The 22,950-nt window shown below is 36.3% G+C and overlaps 2 protein-coding genes across 6 annotated transcripts; one reads left to right on the top strand and one right to left on the bottom strand.

Annotated features, from left to right (window-relative positions):
* Positions 1 to 21: 21 nt before the first annotated feature.
* On the bottom strand, positions 22 to 11,270 carry LOC129574611 (mucin-5AC). Of its 5 annotated transcripts, XM_055456845.1 has the most exons (9): positions 8,522 to 9,030; positions 7,233 to 7,365; positions 4,408 to 5,317; positions 4,130 to 4,246; positions 3,704 to 4,000; positions 3,285 to 3,438; positions 1,622 to 1,888; positions 1,159 to 1,495; positions 22 to 971 (listed from the first exon to the last, which is right to left on the bottom strand). In XM_055456845.1, the coding sequence occupies exons 3-9, from the start codon at positions 4,426 to 4,428 to the stop codon at positions 872 to 874; spliced, it is 1,293 nt and encodes a 430-aa protein (XP_055312820.1). In that variant the 5' UTR covers positions 4,429 to 5,317; positions 7,233 to 7,365; positions 8,522 to 9,030; the 3' UTR covers positions 22 to 871. The 5 variants fall into 5 exon arrangements, with proteins under 5 accessions (XP_055312820.1, XP_055312819.1, XP_055312823.1 ...); XM_055456844.1 differs by having other exon boundaries at positions 7,233 to 11,270; XM_055456848.1 differs by lacking the exons at positions 7,233 to 7,365; positions 8,522 to 9,030 and adding an exon at positions 10,780 to 11,262.
* An 823-nt stretch (positions 11,271 to 12,093) lies between these two features.
* On the top strand, positions 12,094 to 18,538 carry LOC129574610 (NAD-dependent protein deacetylase sirtuin-1). Its single transcript, XM_055456843.1, has 4 exons — positions 12,094 to 12,561; positions 13,597 to 14,237; positions 14,531 to 15,516; positions 15,718 to 18,538. The coding sequence occupies exons 1-4, from the start codon at positions 12,549 to 12,551 to the stop codon at positions 16,643 to 16,645; spliced, it is 2,568 nt and encodes an 855-aa protein (XP_055312818.1). The 5' UTR covers positions 12,094 to 12,548; the 3' UTR covers positions 16,646 to 18,538.
* The last annotated feature ends 4,412 nt before the right edge of the window (positions 18,539 to 22,950 follow it).

Genomic DNA, 22,950 nt, shown 5'->3' with positions numbered 1-22,950 from the left:
TTATATATATGTGTGTGTGTGTTGTGCTAACTGGATCCCTTTGTTTCTTATACACTGAAAATATCGAATTAAAGCTGAGTTCATGATATACATACACATATATATATAAATTGAAGCATTTGGTGGTGATCATTGCGATAGTATTGTTTGATAGTAAGTGAAAGCATCAGTTCGATTGAGATGCGCACTGGGTGGTGTAAAAGTAAATAATCATTAATACAATGAGCGTCTATAACTCTTGTCATTTTTTTTTCTTTCTTTTTTTGGCAACAATTATTAGTGTGGACTTGTTAAGTTGAGCGGTGGCATTCCATTCTATGTGTGGAACGTACTTTCATGTGTATGACCTGCCTGAGATGCGCTTACTTGCATATGTAGGTTTCCTAGTTTCTATCGATGGTTTTTGGATTCATATAATATATATTCAACATTCGTGGGATTTTTTCACTGGTTTCAACAGATTTGTCGCTTCTTTTGTACTCAATCAATTGACCGTTCAACATCATCATCTTAAACAATTCTTAAAATCTTTCCTTAACCATACTAACTTTGTATTCTATCACTCTAAATTGAAACATTGTCATTTTAATTAAAGGTTGTTGTCATATTTTTTTTCGCTTATGTTTGCATCACAGCTCGACCATTGACACAACAGTGGCATCATTTCAACAATCAAATAAGGTGTTTAAAGGCGATTTCTTTTTGTTAGTTGTTGTTATTCGGTTTTACATCTAAAACGCAGTGATACTGCTATGCTCAATAAATGTATGTTTCAATCAAAAACAGTTCACTAAAAATATGTCTCTGTGTGTTGTTATGTGGTGTGGTGTATTTGTGGGTGTTATTTGGTGTGAAAAGACTTGATTCTTCCCTATGATTTTTTCTTGTCCAATTTTGCAGATGAGCTCGGCATTGGTGGTTTCGATTTGTCGACTGTCGTTGGTTTTGATGTTGTCGCTGAACTCAATTTTCTAAACCAGAGGAGGTGGGAGAGAGGAAGTTAGGTAGATATAGAGACGAAGAGATAGAAAGGGGCAAAGCAAAGAGAAAATGTTGAATGATTACTAATCATTGATTATTTTAAATTCTACAACGATTTTGTAAATTTTTATAGAAAAACCATTTAAAATGGCCAATTTGAATACCCTTTGCGCTTACCGGTTTGTTGACGGTGTCGTTGGTGCGGCAGTCATTGTATTGGTTGGTGTCGATCGTGTTTTCGTTTGATTTTGCTGCTTCTTTGGACTAGCCGGTGGCGTATTTTTCGGTGATTTGCTTGATCTTATTGATAGACTTGATCCTCGGCTGCTCGATAATTTGCTAATGGCTCCGGTATTTGGTGTGGTATTCGGTGCCGGTAGCTGTGCAGCTATTGTACTTGGAATGCCGGAAAAACTGTTTTGCCTTGGTGGCGAACAGCCCAAATAAATGGCTGAACCCTTATCCAAATTTGATAAATCAACGCGCGATCCATGGACGGACGGCGGAGCAGAACCTGATGAAAAAAAAATTAAATTAAAATAATCGTTTTAAGTGATTTTAGAAAAATGTGAATGAAATTCGATTAAATTTCTCATTCGAATCAAATAGATTTGAGTTTGGGACAAAATTGCAATATTACCTGTATATGAAAAAAGGCCCGACGGGCTGCTTCGTGGTCGAAGTGAGCTCATCGTGCTTGCACTTCGATGCAATGATACGGTGGCTATGTTCATTGCATTTGAATCGAGTTGAGTCAACGATGATGTGCTGTTATTTAATCGTAATCCTTGCCGTGGCGATGATGGACACGATGATGTTTGTCGATTTTGATTCATTGACAGCCGTGATCGTGATGCGTTCGATTTCTTTCGGAAAATACCTTGCCTTGTATCCGCATTACAAACCCCTTTTTTTGTTGCAAACCATTTGGAATCGTTAGTGATCGGCCGCGAATCAATTTTATTGTTCAAATGAAAAAAAAAAATGCTCAAATCAAAAAGCACTTCGAGTGCTTTTTCATAGTATTTAAATACGTGAGTGACTCAGGGTTGTGTTTCCATTTCTATGTACACTTGCTTCAAGCTACATGCACACTATAAGCATAATGATGATCAAGTGCAATAAAAAAAATAACGGCAGCTCGATATGAATAAAACTACACGACATGCATCTCTCACTCGTGGGCATCTCAAAACTTGTCTAATAAGCGCTCAGTTTGTATTTTTAGCGTTCGTCAATAGCAAGCAGCTAATATAACTATGACTTGTCGTTCAAAGTGTTCAAAAGCAACTGAAACAAGCACAACTGCGACTAAAATGGGGGAAAGGGTTCAAATAAGATCAATTCTTCAACGATATTTCTCTCATTTTTCAATGGAGATGCTACCGACTTGAATTATATGCTACAAAACTTTAACCAATTAAAACACAATGTGTGATGTTTCTAGTGAGATTTGTTTTATTGGTGAATTGCGATTTGAAAAATGAACAAAACTGAAGAAGAAAAATATATATATGCATCACTCAAATCAAGTGGCGCAATACAAAAGGAACCGCTGGCACCGCTCATGTTGAGTGACTTGTTATTGTGGCTAAAGGAATATTTAAAATAAACTGGGCATGTATGGCACACAATATGCAGTCTTTTGCCTCAATACACTAAAACGTAATGAAAATAATGATATCAAATCAGGCGATTAATCACAAGCAAATCTAAATAAGCAATGCGATTGAATTGTTGTCGCTCTTTTTTCATGATGACAGGAATCTAATGTGTTACAGTAAGGCATTTGAATAACGGAAGCTGTTAATAGCAGAGCGTGTTTTGGGCTGATGTCAGCAGCACTAACTAACGTCAGCTGCTGATATCAGTTGCTGACGAGTATGCGTTGCGTTATTTTAACGCATTTGCAGTACAAAATTCGTATTCCTGTCTGGGTGCCAAGTCAAGTTTCATTTCAAATTTGACTTGGCACCCAGAAAGGAATACGAATTGTGCACTGCAAATGCGTTAAAATAACACAATGCATACTCGTCAGTAGCTGACGTTAGTTAGTGCTGCTGACATCGGCCCATAACACTCTCTGGTTAATAGCGGAAAAACACTTTGCATCGAGAAAAATTTTCTGGTCCCATCCGATTCCGTTATTCACAGGCTTTACTGTAATCAAATTGATTTGAGACGAATAATTGATTTGAAATGAGTGACTTTCTTGTTCTGAATGGATGTGACTAAGGGTAAATATGTGTTGGTGTGTGTGTATTTGTGATGAATCAAAATAAAATGTATTTTTCTCATGGCACCTGTTGGACAGCTCTGGCCTCGCACACAATTCCCCTCACAAATATCATTATTTAACAATAGCTGTTGGTAGCTGGTTAATGCCACCGCACACTCATCCTTATCCAATGACTCCATTGTCAGTGTCGGAAAACGCTCTCTTAAACGCCTTCGCTCCTAAAGAAATGAAGAGATGAATATATCAGATTTTCAAAGAAGCGAAAAACAACGATCTTGTTTTTCTCAAGTGGCATCGACAAATCTCACATTGTAAGGTTTTAGACTTCTATCGAAATAGATTGAATACATATCCATCCATAAAAGCCATATACTGTGAGCTTTGTCAGTGTTGTTTGATCAAAAAGCAGTTGCATTCTTCTGAATTACTTTTTTCTCTTCGATTTGAAATGTACCTACTTAAATCCATTTGTCCTACACTTACTTCGGGCAATTTATTCTCCTCAAAATCCTGTAGTTGAAATTGAAAACCTTGATTTGGATTGGCGACCGATCGTCCGGTACGAACCACTTTCAATGCTTCCTTCCACGATAATTGTGTGACCGACATAATGTATGCCACCGCTACCGTCACCGACCGCGACATACCGGCCAAGCAATGTATCAAAACGTTACCATCACGCAAACGAGCTGCATGTATAAAATCGTTGCAGACGGAAAAATACTGCGATAAATTTTGGTCCGGTGTGTCCGACGCCATAATGCATAAATAATGTTTATCCTATTTTTTTGTGTGGAAACAATTGGAAAAGAAAGCCGCCCGAAAGTGTGCGATTCAAATTTTAAATCAATACTATAAAATGGTTCAATAATTTATAATGATTTTTGAACGAAAATGAAAAACACTGACTCGTATAAGTCGTCGAGGGCTGTCATGGATGGCTATGATGTGCGTAATATTGAATTTTTCTAATTGCTGTTGATCTTTTGAGTCCCGATAGTTGCCGACGTATAAGCCGGGTAGAACCTGAAATAGTGTTTCGGAATTTTCCAACGAAGAAAAAGATACAGAAAACCATTAGCAAAATATCAAAAACAAAATACCAGACAATTGAAGTGGAAGAAAAGGAACCGTCACATTTAATAGTGGCCGAAAATGAAGACAAATAAAACTTTGCTTCAACTCACCTTATTCATTCCATTTCCCATGGCGTATTTAATGCAAGTCCTTAATGCATGAATATCCTCATGACGTCAATTGACCAAAACAATCGAAACAAATTGAAGCAAATCGCAAGTGTATGCATCGTTCGCTTGCCGTTGCAAGTATTTCATATAACTCTTGTTTTCTTCGTCCGTTTTTGAATTGAACGAAATAGTGTGGCTTGAACGTATGTTTCTTTTTTTTATCGTGGTGTAATAACGCGTGTAAATTAGTTTTTTTTGTTGTTTTGGAGTGAAAATGAATAAAATAATTGTTGATTGTTGATATTATTTGGTTATATGAATGTGATAATTGATATGTAATTGTGTAATTGCGTTTGCGTTTTCCTTAACAAAAATGGATAGCTCCTCGACAGCAATTAATCACTCATTAACTGGGTTGACTTGCTTCTACAAAATTGACAATGATCTCGCTTCTCGTTCGTGTTCTGCTCTTTCTAGCTTCTTCTTCAATTTTATTCCCTTTTTGGTGTTTTGTTGAGTATGTGTTTGTGATGTATATAAATGATCCACCGTTGAAAACTCTATTGTCTCAAAATATGTATTTGTGTTGTTTCAATTGGTTTATCCTTAGTAAATATTCAATTGCATTTCTGGTTTGGAACAACGATGCAACAGCTACAAATCTACGTCTTGATTGGTTTGGTTGTTTTTGGTCTCTGGTTCAGTTGCGGGCCGAACGAAATTCATCTCTCTTTCTATACATTAAATGGTATCCCATGTATGGGCCATATCAGCCAAAGCATATCTCCTTTGATATTATGACTTTTTTACTGAATACTCCATCGACGTAATCCAGTTTTAAGCCCGTAGCCATCATGTTCTATCAGTAGCGGCAGGCACACACACACACCTCGATTGTACCCGTTGTTTACTGAATTTTGTTTATGGGAGAAAGAGAAAAAAAAAACACTTGTTATCAATAATAATCGCATAATCGAAATCGATTATGTGGTTGAATTTATCGCATTCAACCGTTTTCAACCGTCGATTACTTGAACACTTATGGCCAATGGGAAACAGAACGGCGCTCTCGATTACAATTGTGAATTCAATGGAGAACAACAAATAAATTAATCAATTCCAGAGGAAAAAAAATGCATTTCGAACGATTTTTTCTCAACGATATACTCGACAAACGTTTCTTCTGCTTTTTTTGTCTTCTGAATAAATGGAAAAATTGGAAAAACGAAAAAAAGCTTCTAACAAGTTTTAAAAAAGTAAAAGTTTTCAAATAGATTTCCAGCCATTTTAATGCATTTAACCCATTTTAGTGTGCAAATAATGCATTTCTGCACCGAAATCCATTTTACACCTAAATACACTGAAAAAAACGTTATGGTCCAATATGGGTTAAGTTAAATCGAAATTAATTCAAATATTACCACAGTCGAGTTTAAAACTTCAATTTAACTTTAAAATTGAATGTCAACTAATAAATCTTGATTAAATGGATGAATGACGTTTTATTCGATTTAAATTCCATCCAACTCACTTCATTGGCCGAATCGAGAACGAAATAACTACCGACAATTTGCACGTAATAACACCAAAGAAAAAAAAACAACGAGAAAATGCACACCTTGCACAAGCGCGTTCTCCGTTTCACCAATGAAAAATGACGCGACTACTAGAGGAAATCACAAATGAGTCGCCATTACCAAAGTACTAATTAGCAGCCTATATCGTTTAATATTCGTTGATTGTCCTCGTGTCAAAGTCACCATGATTGATTCCAATTGTGAAATATCATTTTTTTTCCAGCCCTCAAAACCACCACCAGCGACGAATATTGACATTGAAAAATGGGCAAAAGTAATTTATGATTGCTCTATGAAACCGGCGTCAAAATGTATTTTGTGACACTGAGCCCGCGTTTCAGCCTACACTGTTGCACCAAAACGAGTGGATTATCGCTACAGCTAATTTGCAATATCACAGCACAAAAAAAATATGTTGTTGCTGCTGCTGCTACAAATTCGATCGCGTTTTTTGTGCAAATGCTTTGACTTTCGCATGGCGACACATTTCATTTGGCCGACCCACGACAACTGGACGAAAAGAAAACAATTAAAAGCATAAACAAACAAACGAGCGAACGAGCGAGCGGAAAAAAACACACGGCGCCGTAAAATTACATCAACCACACAAAAATAAAACTTGGCAAGCGTGAGCTTTCCGTGTTCGGCATCGTTTGCATAATTTATAAAATAATCAGCAGTAATAGTTGGAGTACATTTGGTTGGAGAGTGATGAAGAATCCGGGTAGAAGCAGCAGCAGCAGCAGTTGAGAAAAAGAAGGAGGATAGTGGGCTAAATGGTGTAGGGTTGATGTCGTTATGGTATTCAAAAAAAGCGTCATGGTCCGTTCGTTCAACAAGCAAATAAAGTAAATTGGAAGTTCTCCATGTTTTTGATCCATTGGAATTACGCAAGCCGTGTATTCGAGGCATGCACCATTCGCGCGTCGCGTCACCGCATATGATGAGTGCAAGAACACCGACACCCGTTCGATTTGCAATTCATATTATGAGTGTTATGTCAAAGCAACGTGTAACGCGTGACAAAACCACATAATTGGCATTTGAGACATCAATCAAAATTAAAGACAAACACTGAACTTCAACTGGCTGGCTGGGGTTGCCATGAATAATTCAGACGCGAATTGGCGGTGTGTCATGCTGAATGAATTTGATAAGGTCACACGCGATAAACGATACCATTTTGCGCGGAGCAACAAAAGAGAAAACCAATCTGTGTGTTGCATTTTCTGCATCATTAACACTTACCATCAAGTGTGCAGTGTGTATGGGTTGGAAATAGTCGTGCAGCAGGCGCCAAAAAACCAAATGGGATTGATTGAAAATGGATGCAATCACTACTGTTTATTTTATCACAGGAGATTGAGCCAATGTACGGATACTTTTGTTTATCATCCGACGATCATTAAACGATTTAAACGATACAAAATTTTGAACGAAAAAAAAAACTACAAACAATTCACAGCTGATTCAAAACTCCCTCAAAACGCTGACTTTCTCTCTCTCTCTCTCTTTCTCACACACTTATTGCATGACCATCGACTTGAAATACATCTTTCTCGCCTCCTACCCGCACCTTTTCTCTTTTTACTACCCTTTTACTACTCTGTTTTGTTATTAGTTTACTTAATAATTACTATTATTGTTTGGGTAATTCGCGCTTGTAGCAAAAATATATTTGTATTGTTTCTCTGTTTTATATTATAAAACTTTTTTTTAAACAAATTTAACGAGAGAATAATTGTTTCTTTTGTGTGTTTATATTTGCTTTATAATTGTTATATTGCAACTAGTTGTTTCGATAAAGAAATTGACGAAAATGAAAACGAACATTTGCTTATAGCTTAATTTACAATATTATTTCTGCGCTGTCGGCTCAAAAGCACCCAATACAAAGCAAATAGATATATACTTCAAACGAGCTCGGCACATGCAAATCTACTAAAAAAATTGGTTTTCTCCAATATTTCTTTTCACCTGAATAACAAACAACAAACTTCTTTTTTCTATCAACAACTAATTGTAAACACTTTTATTTTGATAAATTTCTAAATCTTTCTATTTGGTTGGCGAATTCTTTTTTCTTTTTGTTTTACTAGAATAAATAAATGTCATATAAATGGGAATTTTAATTTTAGTTTTGATTGCTTTGAATTACGGGTTCATTTCAGAAAATAAAATATTGTTTCTATTTCTTTTTTCTATTAAAACAAAATAGCTTAGTCAAAGAAGAAGAAAAAGAAGAAGAAGAAAGAATTGTTGGAGAATATTTTAATTGATTCGGTATATGTTTTCATTGCTATGGAATTTTTCGCGTGTAAAGCAATTTTCGAATCTATCGATAAAAAAAAGATAAACAAAACAACACGCACACACTACTAGATGGTCTTAAGATAAATGTGACTGCATATTTTGGCTTAATAACAGTTGTCGATTTCGTATGAATTGAAACCCGAAACTCTTTGGCTCGGCTGAGTGACACTGCTCTCGCAAAATATGTGTCGTGCAGGAAAAAAAACAGAATTCAATGGGTTCACCTTGTGTGTGTGTGTATGGCGTGCGGAGACAGCTTGTACCAGCAAGTAACGCGGTTGCACCGTAAAATACGATTTGTTATTCTTTTTTTCTTTTTTCTCTCTCTCTCTCTCTAGTTTCGTGTTTTTTTTATTGTTTTTCGCTCGTCTTTCCTTCTAAACCATACATGACAATATGACCGTCAAAAAAATACTTTATTCTCTATTCATTTGACTCTGGGCATAACATTCTTTATTTAGTTTTTTATTTTATTATTCAGGAATAGAAAAAAAACGGCAGATTTTGTTCACACACAAGAAAAATTGTCCTTTTGGCCAAAGAGAAAACCAACCGAAATAAAAGTACCGTATTTAGTAGAAAAACAACAACAATATTCGAGTATGAGAGAAAATTCGACGAAAAAAATAGAGTTTCGATGAAAATATTCTTTTCTTTCGTGTTGTTGCCAGTTGTTGTTGTGTATGGAACGATTTGTTTGAGAGAAAATAAACAAGAAAAAAAAGTATACACAACCGATAGTCAGCGAGTTAAAGGAATACTATTTGTTCAATCAGTGAGAATTTGATGTATGCTCTAGATTGCAATTGCGCAGGTGTCGGGTTTCCATGTCCATGCCCCTCTCTGTGTGCTTTCTTCTGCTGGAGTACACTTTGCTGCTGCTGCTGCTGCTACATGCTTCTTTTACGTTTGTTGGTTTTCGCCTACTTTTTCTTCGCGCTCGGTTCCGCTTTTTGCAATGCTCCGTAAGCCAGGCCATACACAATGACAGCACATACACACTCATTCATAGCCAGCGGAGTGAACAAAAATTGCGAGTGAAAGAATGTGCTCTGTCATAACAACGGAACTTGCCACTGAAAATGAAGGATGTCGATTTCAATGCAACCGGAGAGTGAGCACACACAAAGAAAAATGAACGGAAGAGAACGGTGAAAATGGTTGATGTGTGTATGTGTATATGTGTGCGCGCTGTGTGTGTATACGGCACAACATTTATACAGTGCAACACCGTTCACCTTAATGTCGCTTTCCATCAGGAAACCATCGACAACAAACTACGGAAATGACATTAAAATTCATCCGTTCAATTTCAAAATGCGATTTTTTAATTTGAAATACGTTGTACTCATACCGCTTCCTCTCTCCCTCTCCCCTCTCCCACTGATATGTTTTTGCCCGTTCATTAGATGAGGCGCATGGTGGTACACGTGGTGTCATTGCGGCGTCGAGAGAGTAAGAGAAGGTGACAAAATAATAAATAAACAAACCCAAAACGTCAAATTGCATTTATTTTGTCAACACAATCAGCCGTTTTCCTTTTCATGGCACTCTTTCACGGGACCTGGTTTTTTCACCAACGTTTTTTTTATATTCTCATTATTGCGATGGCACAAAGCAAATTAGATTTGATTAAAAGAAGGTGAAAAAAAACTCGCTCTTCCTATGAATAATCCGGATGAAAAAAGTGGCTTCTTGAATTATTATCATCAAGAATTGCGCGACATGTGTCTCGTGCAGAACCAATCCAATTCAAAGATATGTGCCAAGGGCAACCCGTTTCGGGACCAATTCAAATGAGAGAATGGAAAAACCTGTGAAACACATGCAAAAACACACATTCAATTCAACAAATTAAAGTGTTTTATTCGGATTTGTGTGAATAATTCAAATCTCATCGGTCGCATTGACGCCAACAACAACCTAACAATCGCAAAACCATTGTGCCATAGTCAGAATTGAGATTCACGAAGCTCTTCTAATTGAATTGAGTTAGATGTGTTTTAGATTTTCACTGGCCGTTATGAAAATTTCTCTAATGCTTACACACTCACACCGAGCTTATACGGCCAAAGTTCACGAAAGCTGTACCAAATGTTCGAAGCTTTGGCCATAGATGGCGCTCATGCGAATCGCCCAGCCACGAAAAACAGAGAAATTCAAATAAGAAAAATTGATGTATGGAAAATTTTGTACGACCATTAAATCGGTGTATTCAAGCAGCACCAGGGAAAAATTCAGCTCATTCACTCGCCTGGGTTATTCTCTCTCGATATTCAATCACATTTTGGCCACCGAAATGGCTCGGAAATTCTTTGAACGAGCGTAAACAAAAAAAAATAAATTCTTGGAATCGATCGACTCACAGGTGATTTTACCATCAGCAGATAAATGGCCACCGTTTTTTTTCCAAAAGAGCAAGACAAACGTACGGTTATGCTAAGGCAAGTAACAGAGAAAGTTTTATGCTAAGTAGACCTACCCATATAGTAGTAAGGTGAGTGTTAGAGAGGGATCGTTTTGTGTTGTGAGTTTTCTACTTTGTTGTTGTTGCCTCTAACACTAATTTCGAATGCAGAATGGAAATTTATTAGATTTGTGGTGTGTGCGTTGTTTTTTTTCCTTCTGTTTATTCGTCTATCTCTTTCTGGTGCACATTTTTCCTCTCCGATCTCTTGAAACGGTCTCTTACGCTCGCGCGCTCGTACCAAATGATGAGAGACGGGTGACATCAAACGAGAAATAGATTTGCGCATTTAGATACGTTGCAGGCATTTTATTTTTATCTATTTTAACATTTGATCTTCTTCATCTTGAATTCTTCATTTTTTTTCTCGTCGTAATTCGTCGTCGCCGTTGCTGTTTCGATCGAAGTAGACGCGAGACACGGGCAAAGCCAAGCGAAAATTTCCAATCGTTTCATGCATCGTTCAGTGTGCGCTGAATGAATAGAGAAAATATACAACACACACACACACATGCAACACACTTGGATTCTTTTAATTTTCTCCGTGCTGGTATTGGTGCCGTAAAGTAAAACCGGGTTCAACTGAATGTGGAACCAAATTGCACAATACTACGTAATCTACGGTGAACGGAGAACGATACGATGCCGTTCCACTGTGTAGACTGTACCATACAAACAACGTACACACACGCACACATTTACGACGGCTCGTGTAAATCGACCAAAACATTTCCATAACACACTATATGCTGAGATGCGCTTTCGTGACGCTTGCGTACTTTTGTTCATGGAATTTTTCGGAAAAATTGTCCGATCGTTTACACACAGGAAAATTCCATGGCGGTAAAAACTCACAAAAAGTGGTCGGTGTTTTGTTTTTCGAATGACGCATTTGTTTACATGGAAATTTGTCTAATTTGTTCAGATAATGGTGTCAAAACACACGAAAAAAATTATTCGCGCCATTGAAATGAGAGAAAAAAAAATGTATCCCATAATATCTTCTATTGAAAGGCTACGAATAAAAATATGCGTAATATTTATCCATGGACCACAAAATGTCGGATAAATATGTCTAGAGATTTTTCTGTGTGTAGACCATTTTTGTATACAACACCAATACAAATGCGTTCACAAGACACAAGTGCCATAGTATTGGTGGCTCTAACTCGATATTTTATGGTAAAATCCCGAGGAAGAGTCACCCATACACATGCACACCACTCTCGACCGTATGCATGTGTGCGTCTGCTCGAACTGCATTTGCTGGCATGTACCAGAACGAGACACACATAGCCGAACGAAAGAGATGGACTGATGTGACGACGTAGTCAGCAGCATATAAACAATGTAGAAACAACAGTAAACTGAATGTGCTTCTCCATACATGCTGTATAGTATAGTTTACATTCAGCCAAACAGAAAAAGGTATGAGGCTTTTGAACAGTGCGCGCTGCTCTGTGTGTTCACAACCATTGATATATTCAACAAAACCAAATTGGCATTCAAGTCCAAGTGAACAGTGACTAGTACGTAATGTTGCTACGGTAGTGTTGTGTGCATTGTTCATTTCGATCCAACCCGAACCGACCGAAAAAAGTTTTTTTTTTACGTTCGCGTAAGGCATTGGGAAAAAGCCACACACATCAGACACGAATTTTTTTTTTTTCCTTCATCAAAATATTTCGTCCGAAAATTTTATTAAAAAAATTTTCAAAATTTTCAATAAAATTTATTTCAAACGCATTTGTACGGAATTTGCGTCAAAATTTGCATGATTTCGAATGGATTTTCAGCGTAAGTAAAATCGAAAAAAAATTCCATTTTTATTTTTCTATATTGGTTTCAGTAGAAATTTTTCGTGGTAGCCATTTTTTAATAAATTATCTCCCGTTCTCGTCGTTTGTTTCGTTGCTCGGTCGGCCATGTTGGTTTTTTTCCTTGGCACTTTGGTGCTGTGTGATTGTGTATGTGCTGTCGTGTCGTGTTCGTTCGTTCAGTTCGTTCGTACGAGGGCGCTGCATGTTCAGTTCCACTGTGAGATGAGAGTGATTTAGATTTGGATGGTGTATGTGTGTGTATGTGTGTGTTTGTTGAATTAATGTCGTGTGTGACAGCTAATGTGCGAAATGGTAACATACAGAGTACGTGATCTGACATTGTATTTGAGAGTTTGAGACGGGCTAGCGCGTGAATTTCACACATGAAATGTTACACGAATCACATACACACACAGCTCGTCTTTTCGCTCAATTCAATGGTCTTTAAACGTACAAAATGCCGTGCAGCACTGGCGTGAATGTTGTGTATTTGATGGATTCTGATTGACAACAAACACATAAACAACAACAGAAAACAGTCGAGGGTCGAGCGAAGGAAAAAAAAAACACTTTTGTACGCACTCTCTAAATCTCGGTATGGATGGTGGCCTGGGCTGCACAGCCATCGAGCAGCAAGTCATTAATTTTCCACCGAGCCTTTGTTGCCCAATTGGGGCATTTCTTTATGAGTTTGAACTTTTTCCCGGCTACAATGCTTGGCAATGACTCCAAGTTTACACATTCGCAGTTCAATGTTTTCGCTTTGAGTTTGTTCATTGTCGATTTGTTGTCCCTGCCTAGTGTGTAAGAACCAAAACAAAATGTTTGTGTATAGCAATTTCTTCCCCTTATTTTATTTGGAATTCGAATGGATTGGTCATGACCAGGACAATTTTTCCATGATTCTTTGCCGTTTTTTTTTTTCAAATGGTGTTTTCAATTTAGTTAATTCCGATTTAAAAACATTTCTCTAACTGTTCCCAAATTTTTTCTCTACACCGAAATTCGACAGGTTTTAGTGAAATGACATCACCTGAAATCAGCTTAAGTAAAAAGATATCAAAAATGTCCGATATTGAGTTGACAAACAGTGCATCAAGTGAATTGAGTGCGGGCTTTTCAACACCACCATCATCATCGCTTGACACATGCGATTCGGGTTTTAATGATTTATATTCGAATAGTTTTACATTGATAAGTTCGGCGAGTAGTAAAAGTAGTTTGCGCACAACGCCCGCTCAAATTGATCACTCAGATTCGTCGCCCGAATCGGAGCAACTGTTTGACGATAATTCACTGATCACAACAGCAACCGAATCACAGGCACAAACACCACAGAATGATGGCACCGATGATGGTGCGCCATCGTATGATGTGTGCGGTAGCGATCAAATCAATGAAGCCCAATTAGACTTAAATAGCTTAGATTATGATCACATAACTAATGCCTGTGCAAGAGACACAACGACAGCGTCGACGACGACGACGTTGACGGCGACAACGGTCGTGGCTAGCAAGAGTAAATACAGCAGCGGAGAGAATGACGCTGATGACTACAATGATGACAGTAATATGTCCGATATATCGGATTTATCCGATGTTTTCAAGCTCAACTCAGACATTATGCCTGAAATGCAACGTTCTATTGACTGGGTAAGATTACCATTCCATTTCAAGATTACCATTCAGTACAAAAAACAGTTTCGTCAAAAAAAAAAACTATGGAAAATGTGCCAAATTTCGTGAAACGTAATGAAAAATGGTCAAATTAAGTTTTGAATTTTCCGAATGAAGAACAGTCTTCAGTTTTTCAATACATTTTTTTAAAAAAAATTGGCGCTATTTCTTTCGACCGAGGAAGCAATAAGGCAACCTGCAAGTGTTTTGCAACTTACTAATAATTTATCTGATCATTTCTCTGGTCTTCTCTCCAATGAAACCAATAGGTGCATATGCAAATTGCATCGGGTGTGAATCCACGCGACTGCCTATCACGGATATTTGTGAACAGCCCAAAGCAAACAATACCCGAAAATATCACCGACAATGATCTATGGCGCGTTATTGCCGCCATTCTGTCCGATCCGCCGCGACGGCAGCGTTTGCAACAGGTGCAAACTATCGAACAAGTGTGCGACACAATAAAAAAATCAAAAAATATAATAGTATTAACGGGGGCTGGAGTGAGTGTATCGTGTGGCATCCCCGATTTTCGATCACGCGATGGCATTTATGAGCGTCTACGCATCGAATATCCAGACATGCGTGATCCACAATCCATGTTTGATATTGGCTACTTTGCTCGCGATCCGCGTCCATTCTATCAATTTGCAAAAGAAATTTACCCAGGACAATTTCAACCGTCACTATCACATCGCTTCATCAAATTGCTCGAACGCCAAGGTAAACTGCTACGGAATTACACACAGAACATTGACACATTGGAACGAGTGGCCGGCATTGAAAATGTAATCGAATGCCATGGATCATTTGCGACGGCCAGTTGCACACGATGCAAATACAAAGTGGACGCAATCGATATACAAGATGATATACTGCATCAACGGATTCCGATGTGTAAACTGTGTGACACACCGAAAGACGACGATGATGGACTGATGAACCCACGACCCGAACAACCCTTCAACTACAATCAATTGGTGGCGGCCGGCGTTATGAAACCAGACATTGTATTCTTTGGCGAAAGTCTGCCCGACAAATTCCACTCGACCATCGAACTCGATAAGACTAATTGTGATCTATTGATCGTAATCGGATCATCGCTGAAAGTGCGACCGGTCGCGCTCATACCAAGCTCAATCAATCAAACGATCCCACAAATTCTGATCAATCGCGAACAACTCGATCACTTTGTGTTCGATGTCGAACTGCTCGGCGATTCCGATGTCATCATCAATCATTTAATGCACACGTAAGTGGCTGTGTTTTTTATTTGAATAATTTATTTTTGCATTTTCAATTACTTCCGAAGATTAAGAAGATTTGTTACAGGGAAATTGGAAGAAGATTTGCTCAAAAGTTGAAATTTCTATTCGAAAATATATTATTGAATCTAGGAAATTGCATTGAATGTACATTGTACAATAATTGTTTTTTTTGTGTCATAATATAGGCTCGGGGAAGACTGGAATGAGATTTGCCCACAGGCAGCATTGAAACAGACGAACGAGCTCATCCTTAGTCCTATGAATGTTCACAATATACCTCCATTACTAGCCAATGCTGTGATTAAGAAGCCACACGAGCCTGCTGTCAGTGCATCGTCGGCGGCGACGTCGTCGTCGTTATCAAATGACAATGCAACACCAACACCCGCTTCAGATGAGTCTCAAACGGACAGTAGTAATAGTAGTTCAAATTGGCAACAATTGTCGTCGACGTCACAAGACTCCATCGAATCGGTTGACGAAAGTAATGCATCGCATCATCGATCGTCCACATCCGAATCGTATCCGCCGTCGATGGCCAATTTTTTGCCCGACAATTCCTTTTTCTACAACGAAAAGAACTGTTACATATTCCCGGGTGCCGAAATTTGGTGGAACAAAGACTCCGATGATCTGGAATCGACCACATCATCAGACAGTTCAATTGCTGATGATGATGATGTCGACGATGATATCGAAGATATGGAATTGTCGGCAATCGAACGAAATGAAATCATGAGCGATGTGGAAACAACAATAGCCGTGGATAATTTGCTGGAAAATACAAATGAACACGAATTTAACAAGTATTTGCTGAAACGAAATGCAAACACCTCATTGGAGAATATTCATCTGGAGGAGAGTGAAATCGATGAATTGAGCCCAAAGCGACTGAGAACAAAGCAACAATTGACGACGACGGTGACAGCGACGACAACGACGACGACAGATTTAGTGATTGATCATTTGCACGTCGAACACAACACAAGTACAATGTGCGAAACGTTGGACAGCAGTTGCAGCAGCAGCAGCAGCAGCAGTAGCAGCAATAGCAGTAGCAACAGCAGCGATCCATCGTTGCCACAAAACGAAGTATTTTCTCCTAAGTTATGAATTAGGTTAAACAAATTTTTATAATTTTCAAATTTGTGTATGGACTCTTCTGGGTAAGCGCGTGCGAACGCACGCCAAACAAGAGTTAGAGAATATTTTGTGTGTGCTGCATTGCACACGGTACAAGCCCACACAAGAAATAACAATGAGGAAGAAAAAGAGGAAACACAAAACCGTTCGTCTGTATATGTATTTGTTGTTGTCAAAAGAGTAAGTCATGTGTGTGAAAATCGGTAAAATGGAAAGAAATAGTGTCCACAAAAAAAACAATTGCGTTGAGATGAAAAAGAAAAAAAAGAAAAGAAAGCAAAGCGAGAATAAGTAGCCTTTTTATCCGCAGTCGCCATGTCTGAAATGTTCCAAAATGCAACATTTACGTGCTTAATGAGTGCATTATATGAAACCGAAAACAAACAAGAAAAACTGAAGAGAATAGGAAACAAAGTATTTGAGAGGAAGAAAAAAATAACTGTGGTGAGATAGAGAGATAGGGAGTGAGAAAGCGTGGCGAGATAAAACAATGCGCCGCCAATTTCTTTCTTCCTTGTTTTTTTTGGTAGTTTAGTTTTCAATCATGCTAACACATTTAACGGCTAAACGCTAGAACACTAAAAAGAAAAACAAATCCTTCTTCAGATTAATTACTATTATATTTTTTTCTCTTTCTTTAATCCAGTGATATTTTTACCTTGTATATACAGGGCAATCGACACACAAATCGATTTGCCCGACAAATCAACACAAATCTATAGAATACTTATTATTATTATTATTATTTTTTTATATTTTTTTCGTCGTCATTTCTCTATGATTTTCTTTTCTTTTCATTTTCAATGCTATTATTTTGTCATTATTCCACTTCAATTGAATATGTTTGGTGTAGCGTTTCTACTACCCTATTTAACGAAAAGAGAAAAAGAAAGAAAGATTTTCGGGAATATAGAATGAAATCACATTGACGATAGACTATCGTCGATAGCGCATGCCAATTATGCAACAACACTGAACTGAACCAAGATGCATGGAGTTCACGCTTGACTCTGTGGCACTCTTTTTCGTGGCCGCTCGTTTCTATGATTCGTTTCTCACTGCAGGAATTACTATATATATATTCACGATTCAAATAGAACGATTTATTGACTGAATCTGAGATGATAATGATGATGGAAAAAAAGCAATACAAACACACATACACATTCTCATCGGTGCGCGACAAAATAATCTAATATTTATTAAAATATCATGTACATATACTAAACAAACACAAAATTGTATGCGTGCAAAGAGGTCGAATGCGTTTGACATGAAAGAAAATGGTTTGTTTTCTTTTTCCCTTCTTACCGATGACTGTTGTGATTAGTGTTTTTTTCCTCTCCCGAATTTTATGGAAGTCCAATATTCGATTATAAAACGAATTTTAATGCGATTTTTGTTCAACTCTTGGAAATAACACGTTCCGAATGTACAAACAATTCATTTAATTTCTGAATTTCTCGAACTGAACCGAATTCCAATTTCGGGCGAAACAGGTGCAATTTTGAGAATTATTAAATTGTCACCCAAAATTGTCCAACAATTTTGAACTGAAAAACAAAAACAGAAGAAAAAAAAATTGAATCGGTCGTCAAATTGTCTTTTTTCTCGTAATTCGAAACATTTTTGCGCAAAATAATTATTCTTCCAACTATTTGACTATTGACTAAATGAAAATCAAGCAAAAAATAAACACACACACACAACTACATAATAGTTACAAATTTCGATCGAATCCTAAAAGAAACAAATTTTAATAATTAAAAACAAACACAAAAAAAAGTTTATATTTTGAATGGTTAATGATTTAATGATGATATAAAAACAAAAAATTAAAAGGAAAGAAAATGTCAAGAAAAATGAACCTTAGTGATTTATAGATTACTATTATGTATACTTATTAATACGCAAATAATCAACTCAAATCAACAATATGATCAACAATCGGTCCGATTCTGTGCACTAGCTAATACTGAAAATTTCATCAATTTGCCCCGCGCTCCGTTGACGGTGCCGTTTTGTCTAGTAGAAAGCAAGAAAAAAAGTTTGTTTTTTGCAAACGGAGTCGTCTACGGAGGTGGTGGGGCCCGGTAATTTTTCCAGTTTCACACACAGCATTCGGATCAATTGTTGATCGTAGGAAAAAATTAGTATAATTTCCATACGGATACAAAAACAAACACAAAACGCATACGCATATTTATTATTTTTCCGTTCACCCTGAAGAAAACTTTTTTTTATTTCTTTTCTATTCGATTTTTCTCTCTCACGCTCGAAACTAACGTAGAAAAATTAAGTGTAAAAAATTCGACTTTCAAGGCTGGTCACTTCTTTTTTTCGTGTAAAAATTTTAGTAGAGAAAATGTGTACTTTCCATCAAAAATTTTTTTTGACTTAAGCCTTCTGGATCATTGAAAAGAATGGTTTGATTTTTAGCACGTTAAAATCAGCAAAACACTTACAAAGACACACTTTTGTACAGATCTATCTGGGCGGACTATCTGATTAAGATTTATTAATCTTAAATTAAGAAAGATTCTTAATCAAACACCCAAAATTCGCGATGATTAATACGACCACTTAATCACTTAATCGCTATTAATCATGATTAAGTGATTGTGCAAGAGATTAATTAATCATATCGAAAAAAAAATCGAACAAAAAACATGTCAATTTTGGCCAGACCTAACAAATGTTTAACAAAAATGAGTCTGGCAAAAATCGACATGTTTTTTGTATGAAACTTTTTCTTCGATTTTTTTTTCGATATGATTAATTAATCTCTTGCACAATCACTTAATCATGATTAATAGCGATTAAGTGATTAAGTGGTCGTATTAATCATCCGAAAAATGATTGTGCAAGTGATTAAGTAATCGCAAAACGCCCACCTGTACACTTTTGTTCGAAAAATGTTGTGAATTTTTAACCAAAATTGAACCTACTCATCTGCCGCGTGATTGACTTGGTAAAAGCTAGAGAGAGAGAGAGAGAGAGAGAGAGAGAGAGAGTGTGAAGGAAGTAGCACAAACCAGAAAATGAAACCGTAAAAATACTACAAACAAAACCCAGAAAATATGAGAGCAAAATTAAGCCTGAAATTCAGAAGATTTATATAATTAATTTTTTTTTTGTGTCTCCGTTGAAATGTAAAACGATATTATACATTTATTATTTTGTAAGTGAACAAAGTACGAATTAAGAGAACTAACGATTATTGTTTTTTTTTGCATATTTCTCCTTGAGGCATGTAACTTTGACTATTTTTTTAAAAAAAAATTTAATTGCCCATCAACAACAATAACAACAACAACTACTACAAAAGATTTATATATATGAAAAAGATACATAACATTTATGCAATTTTTTTGTCTCTTTTGTCAAGAATGAAATTAATGGAAAACATTTTGTACAATATGATCTCAGATTTCATGTGTTGGTGAAAAGAAAAATTGAATAAATTAGAAAAAAAAAATAGATAAATAAAATTGTAAAAAAATAAAGTGGAAAAAATTTGAAAAAAAAAAAACATTAACAACAAATATTTTGATTGCAAGCAAAACAACAGAGAGAAAAAAGCAGAATTAACTAAACAAATTCAGTTTAAGTTGAATTATATATTTTAATTTGTAAGTTATTCAGTAGCATTTCAAGCCAACACCATCAGCACGCAAAAACTCACAAAATCATTTGTTTCCTTACAATCCTAATTTTGTGATGCCTCTGCTACGTCCTTAGTAATTTTCTTTTTTTACATTTCGTATTAGTTTCCTCTCTTTGTTAAATAATTTATTTTGTAATATGCAGCAAGTAGAGTTTCCTATTTTTTTCGTTTGTTTCTGCCCCGGTTCGTTTATTTTTATCCTATAGCACTCACGCTCATGTGTGATTTCGTACTGGCGTTTTTACGGATCTTTTTGTTTTCTTTCCAATGCCATTGAAATAAAATGCAGTTTTTTTTCATTCTAATTGCAAATGGCGTACACACAAAACACAGAAGAGAGAAAAAAACAACAACAACAAAATTCGGCAACTGTGATTCTTCTTGTACGAAGTCACACACACACACACACCCACACATATAATTCACTAAGCAGTTCATTTTCATAATAATTTTAATAATTAATAAATAAACTAAAAAACACGAATCCGTTAAGAGCTTTGTAAAACGCAAAATAGTTTTCATTTTGTTTTGTTCAATTTGATTCAAACAGTAAACAAAGGTCTGTCGCTAGCGATATGGAATAGAAAACAACCGACAACTATTTATAAAACAAAAAATAAAACCAACATATAGCTTTTTTATGAATTATTTTTTTTCTCGTCTCTTTTTTATTTCGTAAATTTTATTCATTGGTTTTCGAAGATAATATGATGTGGACACCCAACTAAAATCTTCATTCATTCTAATGGAAGTGTTAATGATAATTTTGGATTTGAGAAAGGTATATCTGTTGTAGAAAGCAAGTGAGAGAGAGAGAGAGATTTTCAAGTTCACCAATACGAACATAGTCCGTGGTCATATTTACTTGAACCAATCCAATATTCTGTAGCAAAAACTGTCTTGAAAGCCATTTCAAACACACCCAGACACACATCCTGTAAAACAGACGGTGGCGTGTTCTTACACAAAATGTCTTTCTTTCGTTTATTTTAAGCAGTAAAAGGAAAAAAAAAAACAACAAAATTATGAATTCAAATAAATGTAATTTTCACACAAACAAAACCAAATGTCTAATCTAGTCGAATGTGCATTTCTTTTCGAATTTCATTTTCAGCGTATGACATGTACTAGAGCATATTCAAATTGGTAAGTTAAACGGGAGATGGGGCGTAATCCTGCAATTATCACCTATTTGATTGTACGATAATTTATTCAGAACATTGACGTAATCGAAAATACGCAACAATTCGCCGGCTTACATTCTCTTTGTAAATTGATGCACTTTTGGCAGTAATTGCCGAAGCCAGTGGGAGTTGAACGGTTCAACTTGAACCGGATGTTTTTCAAAGCATCGATTGAAAAATAATTGATCTCGTTTCTTCCGCAAAATCGTTGATTAGACAACTCGTTTTTTATTAGCCCACTTTTTTGTTCGATGGTTTCAGACAATGACCGACAATTATCTTTGATTCAGTCAACATTGACGTAAATTCAGAAAATTGCCCACTTTGTATGCGTGGATTAAAATGGAAAAAGCTGTAATTTACATCAGTATGACGATATTCATCGCTTTGAAAATTTTCATTATTTTAAATTAGTTAAAAATTGATAAAATGAACCAGAGATTTGGAGCGTTCGTTATAGAAAAAACGACACCTGGTTCTTTCTTCGTAAGTCTATGATATTTGCATACGTTTTCATTGGAAATCAATCAGTTTTTTGTATAATTGTCATGCATCATTATAAAATGATGATGATAATTATTATTTGAATAGCATTTTGGATGAATTTTCATTCCAATGATGGGTGTTGATAAGGCCACAGAACACATTTGCTTAGGAATTTCGTTTTAAACTTGGAAAACTGTACGAATTCCACACACTTGAGACACTTTTTTCCCGACTCTCAAAGATATTTTTCCACAGTGAAACTAGAATGCAAGCGTGCATCGCATAAAAATGTTTCTTTATTTTTTGTCGTAAATGCGCCTCAAAAGAACTGGCACGTGTAAACTGAGCTATTTATTGGTGGACAAAACTTTGTCAGTGAGTTGATTCGTCGGTAAATCATATTCGGTTTGGATGAGTTATGGCATTTGCCGAAAATTCTTTCAATTACCATATTACAATTCGCTCGTTTTTGCTATCGCATCATCAGCGCTAATTTTCGAAAACGTGTAAATCTATGCATTCAACTATAAATTAAAAGTGTTCACCGTTTTTGTTGTCGATGCAAAATATTTGATTTCGTTTTCACTGACACATCTGGTAGGGGAAAAAAGCACAAAATTAACGATCTTTATAATCTAAATTCTCATCATAAATTTGCAGGTGTTGTTTTTGTTTGTCGTCTACTGTTTTGATTGATTACCATTTCCGAGATGGCTTTTTCTATATACACATATTGTTATCGTGTGGCGGCCACTTTGAGCTGCCTTTTTTTTCGTATCTACTGATTTTGATTGCGAACAGATGATTTTCCGATTTGCGTGTATACGTTGAACAATTCCATGAAATATACACGTGCATCAAATGATTTTTTTTCTCTAACATGAACAACAATTGCCAATTTGTCACAACGTTGAACATGAAATCTGGTGTTGAAGTTC

Source organism: Sitodiplosis mosellana, unplaced genomic scaffold, assembly GCF_009176505.1.
Source record: "Sitodiplosis mosellana isolate CC-2019 unplaced genomic scaffold, AAFC_SMos_1.0 Smas_scaffold_6165, whole genome shotgun sequence".
Taxonomy (NCBI): Eukaryota; Metazoa; Arthropoda; class Insecta; order Diptera; family Cecidomyiidae; genus Sitodiplosis; species Sitodiplosis mosellana.
The sequence above is the reverse complement of the archived record's forward strand: the minus strand, read 5'-3'. Positions and strand labels throughout refer to the sequence as shown.